This window comes from Oncorhynchus keta, chromosome 10, assembly GCF_023373465.1.
Source record: "Oncorhynchus keta strain PuntledgeMale-10-30-2019 chromosome 10, Oket_V2, whole genome shotgun sequence".
Classification (NCBI taxonomy): domain Eukaryota; kingdom Metazoa; phylum Chordata; class Actinopteri; order Salmoniformes; family Salmonidae; genus Oncorhynchus; species Oncorhynchus keta.
In genome coordinates, this window is record NC_068430.1 from 57,517,621 (window position 1) to 57,532,712 (window position 15,092).

General features: G+C 43.8%; 1 protein-coding gene across 3 annotated transcripts in view; it reads left to right on the forward strand.

The window, feature by feature from the left end:
- LOC118389022 (receptor-type tyrosine-protein phosphatase alpha-like) overlaps positions 1–13,986 on the forward strand; it is a 54,543-nt gene extending 40,557 nt beyond the window's left edge. For 2 of the 3 annotated variants that reach the window (XM_035778682.2, XM_035778684.2), the window contains exons 9-23: positions 945–1,035; positions 1,413–1,489; positions 1,972–2,008; positions 2,309–2,406; positions 2,695–2,850; positions 3,124–3,290; positions 3,479–3,614; positions 4,462–4,608; positions 4,897–4,990; positions 5,159–5,235; positions 5,507–5,641; positions 5,959–6,084; positions 6,266–6,417; positions 6,580–6,715; positions 7,437–13,986. In XM_035778682.2, coding sequence (XP_035634575.1) covers positions 945–1,035; positions 1,413–1,489; positions 1,972–2,008; positions 2,309–2,406; positions 2,695–2,850; positions 3,124–3,290; positions 3,479–3,614; positions 4,462–4,608; positions 4,897–4,990; positions 5,159–5,235; positions 5,507–5,641; positions 5,959–6,084; positions 6,266–6,417; positions 6,580–6,715; positions 7,437–7,511 — 1,704 coding nt within the window. In that variant the 3' untranslated portion in view covers positions 7,512–13,986. The remainder of the gene's footprint in view (positions 1–944; positions 1,036–1,412; positions 1,490–1,971; positions 2,009–2,308; positions 2,407–2,694; positions 2,851–3,123; positions 3,291–3,478; positions 3,615–4,461; positions 4,609–4,896; positions 4,991–5,158; positions 5,236–5,506; positions 5,642–5,958; positions 6,085–6,265; positions 6,418–6,579; positions 6,716–7,436) is intronic. The other variant, XM_035778685.2, reaches the window with a different exon arrangement.
- Positions 13,987–15,092: the final 1,106 nt, after the last annotated feature.

Genomic DNA, 15,092 nt, shown 5'->3' on the forward strand with positions numbered 1-15,092 from the left:
GGTGACACTGTCAGTGATTTATTTAGAATTCAAGGCACACTTAACCCACATGGCTACCACATCATTCTGCAGCGATATGCCATCCCTTTTAGTTTGCGCTTAGTGGAAATTTTATTTTATTTTCAATAGGACAATGACCCAAAACACACCACCAGGCTGTGTAAAGGGCTATTTGAACAAGAATGAGAGTGATGGAGTGCTCCGTCAGATGACCTGGACTCCACAATCACCCGACCTCAACCCAATTGCGATGGTTTGGGATGTGGTGTACCGCAGAGTGAAGAAAAAGCAGCCAACAAGTGCTCAGCTTATGTGGGAACTCCTTCAAGACTGTTAGAAAAGCATTCCAGGTGAAGCAAGTTGAGAGAATGCCAAGAATGTGCAAAGCTGTCATAAAGGCAAAGGGTGGCTACTTTGAAGAATCTCAAATATAAAATGTAAAAAATTGTTTAACCCTTTTTTTTGGTTACTACATGATTCCGTATGTGTTATTTCATAGTTCTGATGTCTTCACTATTATTCTATAATGTAGAAAATAGTAAATAAAATAAAAAACCCTTCATTGAGTAGGTGTGTACAAACTTTTGACTGGTACTATATATATCTATATATACTCTCGCATGCACACACACACACACACGCCTTACACACATTAGTCATCTATGGCCCTGTCAGGACAATAGGCGGGTAGAATTTGCAACTAGAACGCCCTGCATGGGACTAGCTACTGATTGGCGTGGTATACTCCCCTACACAGAGCCTATAAGCTGTGTCCCAATAACACCTAATACCCTTAGCTTCCTTTCCTTATTTGCTTTTCGTGGAATTGCAAAGAAGAATATCATTCTAGGGACACACCGATAGGAACATGCATTACAGGGGCATTCATCTCAAATAATTGTTACCCGTCTGTGTGGCTAATGGCCCTCTGTCTGTGTGTCCAGGCGCTGCCGGTGTGTCCCATCCAGGCGTCATGCGACGCGGCCTCTAAGGAGGAGAACAAGGAGAAGAATCGATACGTCAACATCCTGCCATGTGAGTCCTCAACGCAGAGCTGAAGCCCAATTGTGTTTAGAAGTAGCTAGCATGGCATAGAACTGCTTGTTACCTTATCCGGAAAAACATCCGTTGGAAATACATTGTCAACGTTGCGAACAAGAACGAATCGTAATTCAGGAAGTTGTATACAGCAACAGCTAGACCCGGCTAGTCTCTGTAAAAGAGCTAATTAGCAGCATCGAGCGGGTGTTCTACAAAAGTATGTTTTGCTCTCGTGGATTTCTATTCCGTGGCTTCGATCGGCATGCATTTGACATTTGGCGCTAATAATGTAAATGTTTACATGTAGCTCCTGTTTAAAACGCAGGCTTGCCGTTCATCTAATCCAGGTTCTGTTTGTGTGTGTGTTTCAGATGACCACTCCAGGGTGCATCTGTCGTCTCTAGAGGGAGTTCCAGACTCTGACTTCATCAATGCGTCCTTCATCAACGTGAGTGATGTCACAAAGCCATGGACATCGATGACAAGCTGTGTCTGACGTGTTTTTTTAAATATTTGTTTTATATTGAGCGACCCCCCCCCCTTGGCCACTTCTCCCTTGTCAGAGAGGTCTTTTGACCTCCATGGGACTCCCTGGATAAATAAAGTGTCAACGGATCGATAAAAGGTTGCGTTCGAATGGTGACATATTCATCACTCTTGCTCTCTCGCCCGTCCCTCCGTGTCGCTCTCCTTTGCTCTCTCTTTTTTATAAAAAAAATACTATTTCATTTGTAGAACGCATGTCCCACTCTCGGTGTGCATGAAGTTTTGAAACGGCATCGATACATCAGAAAGTAGAGAGACACGGACGAGACATCAGAACTTTACTTAACGATGTAAGACATGGTCAGTAGAAGGATTCAGCGTTCAAACAGAACGTTTTTTTTTTCTCTCAACCCTTTTCCTTTTCTGCCGTCCTCTTGTTCTCAGGGTTACCAAGAGAAGAACAAGTTCATTGCAGCTCAAGGTAAGGTGGCTATTCTAGCTAGCCGCTGGGATAGGCTCATGTAATGCACCCTATTCCCAATTTAGTGCCCTACGTTTGCACCAGAGTCATTGCATCCTGTTCACTACGTAGTGCACCAAATAGGGAATCGTGTTCCGTATGGGACGCAGGCCCCGGATTAAAGCACCCTGTCTCTCGGTTCCATTCAATCTGATGAGCTTTATTGGCATCGTAATATGACGACATATTACATTGCCAAATCAAACGTACAGGTTTTGTAGTTAATCAGTGATGATAATATATCTCTTCTGTCTCTCTCAGGGCCAAAGGAGGAGACGGTAAACGACTTCTGGAGAATGATCTGGGAACAGAACACCGCCACCATCGTGATGGTGACCAACTTGAAGGAGAGAAAAGAGGTAGGGAAAGAAGGGGGCGGGGTGAGAACTGGGGTGTGTTCAGGAAGGTGAAAACGTTCAGAACGTTGCCTATTTTAACACTTTTTAAAGGCATTGATAATATATGTTCTAAGAAATGTATTTAGATCTGAACCGTGCTGTAAAACTTGCACCCTCCTGAAAAGACCCCGGCTCGGTCTTTCTTAGTAGAGGCTATATGAAGATGATGGGGTATGTTCATCATGTCAAATTTCCAACGTGAACGTATGAGTGTACAACTATGAGTGTTTGTTTCTTTTCATTTGAAAGAAATCCATACAGCGGCAATCTCTCTGTGTGTCTCAGTGTAAGTGTGCCCAGTACTGGCCTGACCAGGGCTGCTGGACCTACGGCAACATCCGGGTCTCTGTGGAAGACATGATGGTGCTGGTGGACTACACCATCCGCAAGTTCTGCATCCAACAGGTAACCCTGGCGTCCCCCTCTTCTCACCTCTGTATCCACAGGTACGCTTCTCTTCCCGCCCTCCCTCGTTTATCCTCTTTTCTCCCGGCTCCTCTCACCACACCATCTATCAAACCCATGCCCTACAGACACCAAGCATTCTCTAATGAACAACACGCTTAGCAGGTCTCTAAAATGTGAGCGAGGTTAAGGTGAAGATGGCACTAAGCTTGTATGATACTTCAAAACAGTTATACTAAAGGTGTTTCTGCCACCCCCCACCCCTCTCTCTAGGTGGGGGATGTGGGGGGTAAGAAGCCCCAGCGGCTGGTGACCCAGTTCCACTTCACCAGCTGGCCAGACTTTGGCGTTCCCTTCACACCCATCGGCATGCTTAAGTTCCTCAAGAAGGTCAAGACCTGCAACCCCCAGTACTCCGGCCCCATCGTGGTCCACTGCAGGTCAGTGTGTGTGTGTCTTATTGGTGGCAGCCGAGGTGGTTCACCGATGCCAAGCTAATGCCTAGATTTAAGCTGACTGGGCTAACATGACACAGGTTCAGTCACACACTACAAAGTAGCTTTCTGTTTATGTTAGTTTCTGACTCACGCTCTCTCTCTCTACCTGTGTGTGTCGGACTGTGTATCAGTGCGGGGGTGGGGAGGACCGGTACCTTCATAGTGATTGACGCCATGTTGGATATGATGAACACCGAGAGGAAGGTGGACGTCTTTGGCTTCGTCACGCGCATCAGAGCCCAGCGCTGCCAAATGGTCCAGACCGACGTAAGTTGTTATGACCAAAACATTACCCAGACTGCAATAAGATTACAACATAACATTATTACCCTGACTTGAATAAGACCACAACATTACCCTGACTTGAACAAGACCACAACATTACCCTGACTTGAACAAGACCACAACATTACCCTGACTGCAATAAGATTACAACATAACATTATTACCCTGACTTGAATAAGACCACAACATTACCCTGACTGCAATAAGATTACAACATAACATTATTACCCTGACTTGAATAAGACCACATTACCCTGACTTGAACAAGACCACAACGTTACCCTGACTTGAACAAGACCACAACATTACCCTGACTTGAACAAGACCACAACGTTACCCTGACTTGAACAAGACCACAACGTTACCCTGACTTGAACAAGACCACAACGTTACCCTGACTTGAACAAGACCACAACGTTACCCTGACTTGAACAAGACCACAACGTTACCCTGACTTGAACAAGACCACAACGTTACCCTGACTTGAACAAGACCACAACGTTACCCTGACTTGAACAAGACCACAACGTTACCCTGACTTGAACAAGACCACAACGTTACCCTGACTTGAATAAGACCACAACATTACCCTGACTTGAATAAGACCACACACTCGCATCATTATAATGTATGAATTATATAAACAGGTTTCCACTCAGGTCTCAAATTGGGAGCTTTGAGTGTGTGGGTATTACCTGTTCATGTTGTGTTCTCTTCTGACACCTCTTGTGGATGTATAATATGAGCATCGCAAATATACTAAAAGTCTATAAGGATTTCGCTCTCTCGTCCTTCTCTCTCTACTTCACCCTCTTCCTTCTCCACACAGATGCAATACGTGTTCATCTTCCAGGCCATGCTGGAGCACTACCTGTATGGAGACACAGAGCTGGAGGTGACCTCCCTGGAGTCCCACCTGGCTAAGCTCTACGCCCCCTCCGCCGCCGGCTGTGGGGGCATGGAAGCAGAGTTCAAGGTGATTTTGTTTGTCTGGTGTAATGGAATAGTCCCAAAAGTGCAAGCTAAATCAAGCGCACCTCAGCTACAAGGATTTGACCATAGCACATCTATTTGACTCAAATGGAAGAAAATTGAGGGTCGTTTTTGTTTGATGTTGCAAAATGTTTTGCTACGGTGTGCACTAATGAATATGATTAAAGTTTAAACTGTTGCAGTGGCAGTTGACTTGAGAGCGTTTTTTCCCCCTAGGTAATTTTTTTCAGTCTCTCTGAATGCTAAGCCTCTGCTTTTTTCTCCCACACAGAAGCTGACCTCCATCAAGATCCAGAACGACAAGATGAGGACAGGCAACCTGCCGGCAAACATGAAGAAGAACAGAGTTCTCCAGATCATCCCATGTGAGTTGACGGCTTCTACTGTTCCAGATAACCTCGCCTGAGACCTGAAGACTTGTGTTAGCTCCCCGAGCTAATGCCTAGGCTTTGGCGTAGCAGATTACTGCAGTCTAATGTTAAAGTCGGTCACAGAACTCCATGCAATGTAACCTGTTTGTGGGTGTCTTGTAGACGAGTTCAACAGAGTGATCAATCCAGTCAAGAGAGGGGAGGAGAGCACGGATTATGTCAACGCTTCCTTCATTGATGTGAGTAGACAGTCGCACTGCGTTACGGGTTTTGAAAATTAGACAAATTAACAGAACTTTAGCGCCAATATAAGTAACTATTCACATGTAGGTTGAATGTAAGGATAAGCCTGTCTTGAAATGATCGTGGAGGTAGAGAACATTGGCGAGGGTCTGGGAAGGTTACACAACTGATAAAGGCCGAAATGGCTCCTACAATGGTTGTTGTGGAGGTGTGTGTGTGTGTGTGTGTGGTTTCGTGTGTCCTAGCTGACCTGTGTGTCTGGTCCAGGGCTACCGTCAGAAGGACTCGTACATGGCCAGTCAGGGCCCGCTGCAGCACACCATCGAAGACTTCTGGAGGATGATCTGGGAGTGGAGGAGCTGCTCCATAGTCATGCTCACTGAGCTGGAGGAGAGAGGACAGGTATGGAGAGATGGACCTTTTACTCAGCCCAGTCATGCCATGCCAGAAGTAGAGAGAACAATTATTGGAAGGGGAAAGTCCTCTTATTGGTCCGGTTCTGTCTTGTCATTAGAGGATCGTTCTCTGCTAGTTTAACTACTTCATGGAGCTGAATGCACAGTGCCAAGAGCCTGGGAAACGTCTGCGCTTCACATACTTTGTCTCTTTTTCCTCCGGCTCTCGCTGCCTTGCTCTCTCTCCCATCTCCCGCTCTCTCTCCCATCTCCCGCTCTCTCTCCCATCTCCCGCTCTCTCCATCTCCCGCTGTCTTTCTGTAGGAAAAGTGTGCTCAGTATTGGCCCAGTGACGGGGTGATGGTGTGTGGTGACCTCTCCATCGAGCTGAAGAGGGAGGAGGAGAGTGAAAGCTACACTGTTAGAGACCTTCTGGTCACCAACAACCGGGTGAGGACAGAGGCCACCTCGACCCCCCCCCCTCCTCTAGTAGTCAACACAACCCATTTAAAAGACCATCTACACACACACCCTTAAGCCAAGGTCAACTGAATTCAGTCACGTCTGTGTGTCTTCAGAGTGTGGGTGTGTCTCCCTTACGCTCTCCCTCTTACTCGCTCGCTCTCTTTAGGAGAACAAGGCTCGCGCGGTGAGGCAGTTCCATTTTCATGGCTGGCCGGAGGTGGGCATCCCCAGCGACGGAAAGGGGATGATCAACATCATCGCCGCGGTCCAGAAGCAGCAGCAACAATCTGGCAACCACCCCATCACTGTCCACTGCAGGTAACCTTCACCTAAAGTTCTAACAATGTTCGAGTCAATACCTTTACAGAAATGTGTAACCTAACATCCAACTCTGTAGCATTTGCCATTTATTGTTGTGGTTTTTTTTTTGTGGGTGGGCGTGCGTCTAACCTTGGTTTATCTCTGTGTGTGTGTTGTCAGTGCGGGCGCGGGGCGGACGGGGACCTTCTGTGCCCTGAGCACGGTCCTGGAGCGGGTGAAGGCTGAGGCCATCCTGGATGTCTTTCAGACTGTCAAGAGCCTCCGGCTGCAAAGGCCCCACATGGTGCAGACACTGGTGAGGACACACTGTGGACATAATTTATCACACAAAAAGAGAAAAATTATATATATATATACTGTAAAGCTCATTATAATCTGCTGCGCAATGTAATTATACACCTTTAATGATGTACTTTTTTTGTGTTTGGCCAACTGTTCACTGCATGTGATGCATTTAGGAGTTGCAGGCTTAGGAACTCGCATTCAGTAATATGCCTTCCTGTCTTTTTTATTATTATTATTATGGTGGCCAAAAATCCTCGTGAATAATGTGGAAAGTATTGTGAAAATGGTGCTGCTTAGTGTCTAGCATAGCATGTTTGTTGTCAACAACAACATGTGAACACAAGTAAGCTAGCGTAAACTCCTCAACGAGCTCTTGGCTCACCTAGTTAGAAACTCCACATTTATTAATTTTTTCCCCCTCCATTTCTTCTTAATAGGTGATCATCACCAAATGAGACATTGTCTGTGTGTGTGCTTGAGTTCATTTACTTTTGAATCGTTTAGCAGACGTTAAGTGCCTTGCTCAAGGGCAAATCGGCAGATTTTTCGGTTACTGGCCCAATGCTCTTAACCGCTAGGCTATCTGCCGCCCTTTTCTCTGCTGTTTTTAGACGGCATTGGAAACAACTTTTTTTGGCGACTTTTGCAATTCAGTTTGTGCAAATGAATTGATCTTGATTGTGTACTTTATATTTTCTACTCCTCATTGGGATGTTCTCTCTCGTGTTTAGGAGCAGTACGAGTTCTGCTACAAAGTGGTCCAGGAGTATATCGATGCCTTTTCTGACTACGCCAACTTCAAGTAGGGACCCACACAGGGGACGGATAATCCGTACACAGTCATAAACACACACCAAACCCACACGTACCGGACGGAAAGAAAACTAACTGTTCACGGCTTAGATGACTGGGCAGCCTGCGTGCACAGAGGAAAAGGGAATTGAAGTTTTGTGACGGAGCCAAGTGCAGCGCTGCAGTGTACCGGAGGGAGTGAATATCAGAGATGCCTTCTTGAATATTTTGTAATATTGAGCTTGTTAATACGGGCCCCTTGTCCCTATCCCCCCCCCCCCACATCTATCCCCCCACATCGACACTCCCCAATCCACCCAATGTACATATACTGTACTTACCCTGTCACATCTCGGGGTTTTGTTTTTAGGTCAAGTTTAAGTTTGGCTGCATTTTTAGGGTGACATAATGTGTTTTATGGGTATGTGTGTGTACATAGACCGTGCCAGTCAAAGGTTTGGACACACTTACTCATTCAAGGGTTTTTCTTTATTTGTTCTTTATTTTCTACATTGTAGAATAATAGTGAAGACACAAACTATGAAGTAACACATATGAAATCGTGTAGTAACCAAAAAAGTGTGAAACAAATCAAAATATATGGTATATTTGAGATTCTTCAAAGTAGCCATCCTTTACCTTGATGACAGCTTTGCAAACTCTTGGTGTTGTTTTAACCTGGAATGCTTTTCCAACAGTCTTGAAGGAGTTCCCACATATGCTGAGCACTTGTTGGCTGCTTTTCCTTCACTCTGCGGTCCAACTCCTCCCAAACCATCTCAATTGGGTTGAGGTCAGGTGATTGTGGAGGCCAGGTCATCTGATGCAGCACTCCATCACTCTCATTCTTGGTCAAATAGCCCTTACACAGCCTGGAGGTGTGTGAGGTCATTGTCCTAGTTGAAAAACAAATGATGGACTCACTAAGCGCAAACCAGATGAGATGGCGTATCACTGCAGAATGCTGGTTACGCGTGCCTTGTATTCTAAATAAATCACTGACAGTGTCACCAGCAAAGCACCATCACACCACCTCCTCCATGCTTCATGGTGGGAACCATACATGCAGAGATCATCCGTTCACCTACTCTGCGTCTCACAAAGACACGGCGGTTGGAACCAAAAATCTCAACTTTGGACTCATCAGACCAAGGGACAAATTTCCACCGGTCCAATGTCCATTGCTCGTGTTTCTTGACCCAAGCAAGTCTCTTCTTCTTATTGGTGTCCTTTAGTAGTGGATTCTTTGCAGCAATTCGACCATGACGGCCTGATTCGTGCAGTCTCCTCTGAAGAGTTGATGTTATGATGTGTCTGTTACATGAACTCTGAAGCATTTACTATTGCTGCAATCTGAGGCTTGTAACTCTAATAAACATATCCTCTGCAGCAGAGGTAACTGGGTTTTCCTTTCCTGTGGCGGTCCTCATGAGAGCCTGTTTTGCCATAGCGCTTGATGGATTTTGCAACTGCACTTGAAAACTTTCAAAGTTCTAGAAATGTTCTGGATTTCCTGACCTTCGTGTCTATCATTTCTCTTTGCTTATTTTAGCTGTTCTTGTCCTGATATGGACTTGGTCTTTTGTCAAATAGGGCTATCTTCTGTATACCACACTTACCTTGTCACAACACAACTGATTAGCTCAAATGCATTAAGAAGGAAAGAAATTCCACAAATTAACTTGACATGTCACACCTGTTAATTGAAATGCATACCAGGTGACTACATCATGAAGGTGGTTGAGAGAATGCCAGGTGTGTGCAAAGCTGTCAATGCAAAGGGTGGCTACTTTGAAGAATCTAAAATATGAAATAGATTTTGATTTGTTAAACACTTTTTCTGGTTACTACATGATTCCATATGTGTTATTTCATAGTTTTGACGGTTTCACTATTTTTCTACAATGTAGAAAATAGTCAAAATCAAGAAAAACCCTTGAATGAGTAGGTGTGTCCGAACTTTTGACTGGTACTGTATATAAATGGTATTCTTTAGAGGTGTATGTCAAATCGAGAGTCGAGGAAATGGTGTTTGGGTTTTCTTTGTTCTCTTTTTTTTTTGCGGTTGAGTGACTTGAGACTTATGTTGTTGATGGCTATATCTGATTCAGGCTGAAGCTAAAAGCTGATAGATCTTCCTTAGAGGAATGGATTTACACAGCCAATCAGAATTAATCTGTGCATATGCGCACGCACACACACACACACAAACACGTTACAGCTGGCCAGGAGCACTTCCAGAATTGGCCTAGCCAATCACATGATCTAAACTCTTTCCACTAGTTTTCCTTTGAGTTCAAAGTTCACAGTTCACACAGAGGTCAAGGAGCCATGGCATTAGCTAAATCCACCGTTACACAAGAGCATAGCATCACACAGCCAATGATTTCTCAGGGCACAAACACACGGTATGTGTGTGTTTTAAAAGGGAGCCATGTGCCAAACAGTCTCTTCAGATGAAGGGTGAAGTTGCACCTAGATGCTGTTCTTGGGTCAGTTTTGCGTTTCCCCCATTCATATAGTTAAGCATAGGATTTGGGGAGGGCGAGCTGATCCCAGATCTAAACCTAGGGGCCACTTTTCCTCCAAGGAGCGTGTCTCCATCTGCGAGCCAGGCCGTCACAAGCCACATCTCTCACACACAGTCCAAGACTTTGTGGCTTTGCTGCGTTTGTGTTCAAGGACATAGAAAACAATGTAGTTTAGGTGTACCTGCACATGCTTGCCGTCACAGTGGATTCTGTGTGTGTAGAACGTTTATGGAATTTGAAGTTGCCCATACCGAAAATAAATTGAATATCAAACGTCAAATATATTTAAATGTAATGGGCCTGTTGAAGATTAGGCCAACAATGCATTCAAAATAGCCTATGCATAATGATAATGAGTAGGAGGCCCGACTGTTGCCATAATACAATTATTATTTCAGAATTTCCATTTAGAAAACTACACAGATTATGGGTCAAATAAAATAACCACGCAATTACTGTGCATTTCCTATCATTTTGTAATGTCATGGAGATTCTCATGTATTCATATATTGAATAGCTTACAATTAGAATGGGGGAAGACATTTCCTATCTATTATTTACGTATCATTCCATTTACTTGTACTCCATTGCAGATATTTATTTTCGGTATAGGTTGTTTGAGAAGATGGCGTCAAAATGTGAAGACATCCCTCTCTGTTTTTCAACTGGGGCCTGTTCAGGATGATGAAATGTTATAGAATGTTCCGATAGAAATGTGTTGTGTAGAACATGTTTGTTTGTCATATGTAATGGAGATTTGTCAGCTCTATTCAATATATTTCTATCTGCAACATTTAGAACGTTTCACCATCTGTTGTGGCACCTCAATACTGTGCTGTTAGTGTTTTTATGACTAATACTGAGCAATGTTTTATACTTTAATGCTGTTGCTTTGATACTCCCACCCCAAAGGATTGCATTGTTACTTTTATTGTTGAAACATGTGACATGGAATGTTTGCAGTGATTTTAATTGTTTTCCTTTTTTCATTCAAAATGGCTACCTACAAGGGCAGCTTGACTAGAAACACACGCTCTGGGTTTGTGGATGAGGCCGTCGTCTTTAGTTGCGATTGTAATGAAATATAAATGATGTCAGTTAGCTAGCAACAAGTTCGAGGTCAATTCCATCTCATCTCAGTCAACTCAGGAAATTACTTGAAATTGCCAGTTGTTGGGGGGGGGGTTCTCGTACATGTTCTCTCAATGTATGAATAGAATTTCAATTTGTCTACTTAGTTGGTTGAGTGCAAATGGAATTGCCCCTGGTCCATTAGCCAATCATAGCTACCAATTGGCCCCAAAGGATTGTAGTAAACAGTAATAGTGTGTAGAGTGCAGGTCATATGATTCCCACCCCCTTCCCATGAACCAAGGTGTCAACCCTGGTATGAGTGAATGGGGTGTAACCGATTTTTGAGGTTTTTAGCTGCCATTTTGATGCTAGTTTCTCCAATGGTCTGTGGAGTTGACAGGTGTGCTAGAAAGCCATGAAGATCTGCCAAGCCTAGTCGATACCAAACTCATTCTCTTATATGCAGATGGCTCTATTTGTCCCATCATAGAGGTTCAGCATCGTTTTTGTCATTAGGATAGCCAGCAGTGTGTAGACAAACGCTTGCACCGCGCACAACCCCCACTGTTCAGTATTTGGAATAGATCGGTTTGACTTCTCCCTTTTTAATATATTTTTATAGAGCAGAAAGGAAGGAGCACAATCCAACTCTGTCAATGTGTTCGGATCATTGAATTTGACAAGAGTCCCTAAAAATTCTGCACACAAAAAAACGCACCATTTATTGAGAAATTGTTGGGTTGTTGTTGATTGTTCAAAAAGCTTCTGCTAGTTGCACCAAAAACAAAAAGCCCTTGATATGACTGAACCAATGATACAATGGCCAGATGGGTAACATGGCCCTTTAGATAGGAAATTACTTGATGTCAACTAGGGTTGCAATTGTTGATTTTATTATCCTGTTTTAAAAGAATTCCAGTTTGGAGGATCTTTATTCCCTTCTGATTCCAGAAATCCTCCAATACTTTTTTGGGGGGAAATTTTTGAGGAATTTTGCAACCCTAATGTCAACATTGGAGAGGCCTTATAAAAGCCTCTGGTTATGGCCTCTAGTTAGGCCTCTAGTTCTGACTGGGAAACCAAGGTTAAACCATGAGACATAAATAGCTCGGTAGAGAACTTCAAACTGGATGTCTCATTTGGACCAGTCACTTCAACTGTCACTGTCATTTCAGACCCCGTTCTACCCAAGTGCCCGTGGGTTACAATTGGTTACCTTTTTGTTTTACTTCATGGGTGTGTTGGATATTTGTGGTCATCAGGGTGGGTGTTTGTGTGCTCCACGAGGAGGGAGGGTTTTACTCTTCTTTTGAGCCCGAAGGTTTGCGGTTCTAGCTACCTTGGTTCCATGCAATGGTTCTGTCTGTCATTGGCTGTGTCTGAATGTTTAGCCAAATGTAATAATCCCTTTTTCCCAATGACATTGTGCCAACCCCTAACCCTGTTGACCTAGAGCTTCACAGGTGGAAAGTGCCTCACATGTTGATTTTATATGGTAAATGTTGACTGCACCTCTCCCTCAGTGAGTTGGTTAAGTGTTTGTGTATAGAAGCTTGGTAAACCAGTATCACCTTACAGATTAGTACATATATTTACCCCCTTCCCACTATCTCTTGAGCCATCGTATAGAACTCTGTCGACCCAAAGCACCTGTGTACAAAGCCCGAGCTGCCTCTTGGCTTTGTAACTCTTGAGACTAAGATCAGGGCCTTTTTTATTTTTCTGTTCATGCTCAACCAGCTTCCAGCTGACGAGGTAGAAATCTGTCGCTCTGTCCCCGGAGCAAGTCAGTTAACCCACTTCCCCCGGCACTGACGTCGTGGATGTCGATTTATTAAGGCAGCCCTCTGCACCTCTCGGATTCGGAGAGGTTGGGTTAAATGCGGAAGACCCATTTCAGTTGAATACATTTAGTTGGACAACGGACTAGGTTTCCCCCTTTCCATTTCATGCTGTAACCCCGGGTTCCATTCCAATTCAAACCCATTGTTTTGTGTTCCAGCTACGTCTTCACTCCATGTCACTGAAGTGCTGGACCTTTGGACTATTCCTTCTTTATGGCCCCTCGTTGAGTCCTCCACCTAACCAAATATAGTTGGTATAATACATTGCCCTGAGTTACTGCAATCACAAATACATAGTTTACTGGTTATTACAGAGGACAGCTTAGCGTGTCTGGGTCCTTCTTCCATACCGTCTGCTAGCTGCAGATTGAAATGTGACGCAATGCCCCAGTAGAGCATTTTGAATATCCCTGTCTGAGTTACAGGGCACACCTTTCTCCAGAGACGGTGAACGATATCGAAACAGACTGGAGGAGTGGGACTTCATAGGTTTCAACCAGTCTCTCCCCCACCCCTAAACCTGTATATCCCCCACCCCTAAACCTGTCTCTCCTCTGAGCCCATTTACCTGTCCCCTTTTGAGATGCCCAAAGTTGTCTCCTATCCTATCCTCTTTCTCCTTCCGCCTCTGCCTCGTTCTCTTTGCCCCTTGGGCCGGTTTTGTCTCCCTTATAACCGGTCACTGTCCCACTCCCTTCTGTACATAATGTAGGGTTATTTATATTTCATTCCTGTCTGCTGCCTTGCTTTTTATTTTATTTTCAATTTTTTAAAGAATCTATATTAAAACTGTACTGGGACCATTTTGAAATGTATTTGATGTTTTTTGTTTTGGCTATTTTTAATTTGTATTATTATTATTGTCTTAAATCATTTTTAATTTGCGTTTGTTTCATTTTATAGTGTTTTGTTATTCAAAAATTTGAATATATATGTATATATAATTATATATATGATAAAATTATATATAATTATATAATGCCAAATGGCCTTTCAAAGCAAGATACTGTTCAAACCTAAATAAAGTGCTTGAGATTGTTTATTGACTACACAGCATTATCTGGTGCAGTCTGCAAAAGACTGCAGTTCAGTTATGAAAACTTAGGACACTAAAGAGGCCTTTCTACTGACTCTGAAAACACCAAAAGAAAGATGCCCAGGGTCCCTGCTCATCTGTGTGAACATGCCTTATGCAAGCTGCAAGGAGGCATGAGGACTGCAGATGTAGCCAGGGCAATAAATTGCAACGTCTGTACTGTGAGATGCCTAAGACAGCACTACAGGGAGACAGGACAGACAGCTGATCGTCCTCGCAGTGGCAGACTACGTGTAACAATACCCGCACAGGATAGGTACATCACACCTGTGGGACAGGTACAGGATGGCAACAACAACAACCCGAGTTACACCAGGAACGCACAATCCCTCCATCAGTGTTCAGACTGTCTGCAATAGGCTGAGAGAGGCTGGACTGAGGGCATGTAGGCCTGTTGTGAGGCAGGTCCTCACCAGACATCACCGGCAACAACATCTGTTGGATCGGAAGGTGAGGGATAGTGCTATTCCCCCAGAAATGTCAGTGAATTTGCAGGTGCCTTGGTGGAAAAGTGGTGTAACATCTCACAGCAAGAACTGGCAAATCTGGTGTAATCCATGTGGAGATACACTGCAATACTTAATGCAGCTGGTGGCCACACCAGATACTGACTGTTACTTTTGAATTTGACCCCCCCACCCCTTCAGGGATACATTATTCAATTTCTGTTAGTCACATGTCTGTGGAACTTGTTCAGTTTGTCTCGGTTGTTGAATCTACGTTTTATTTTTTTGCCGAGTTTACATATGTACGTGTGTGTGTATATATATACACAGTTGAAGTCGGAAGTTTACATGCACTTAGGTTGGAGACATTAAAACTCCACAAATAAGTGAAATAATCTGTCTGTAAACATAGGGCATCAACTTTGTGCATGACACGTCATTTTTACAACAATTGTTTACAGACAGATTATTTCACTTACAGTGAATTGTATCACAATTCCAGTGGGTCAGAAGTTTACATACACTAAATTGACTGTGCCTTTAAAAAGCTTGAAAAATTCCCCAAAATGATATCATGGCTTTAGAAGCTTCTGACATCCATTTG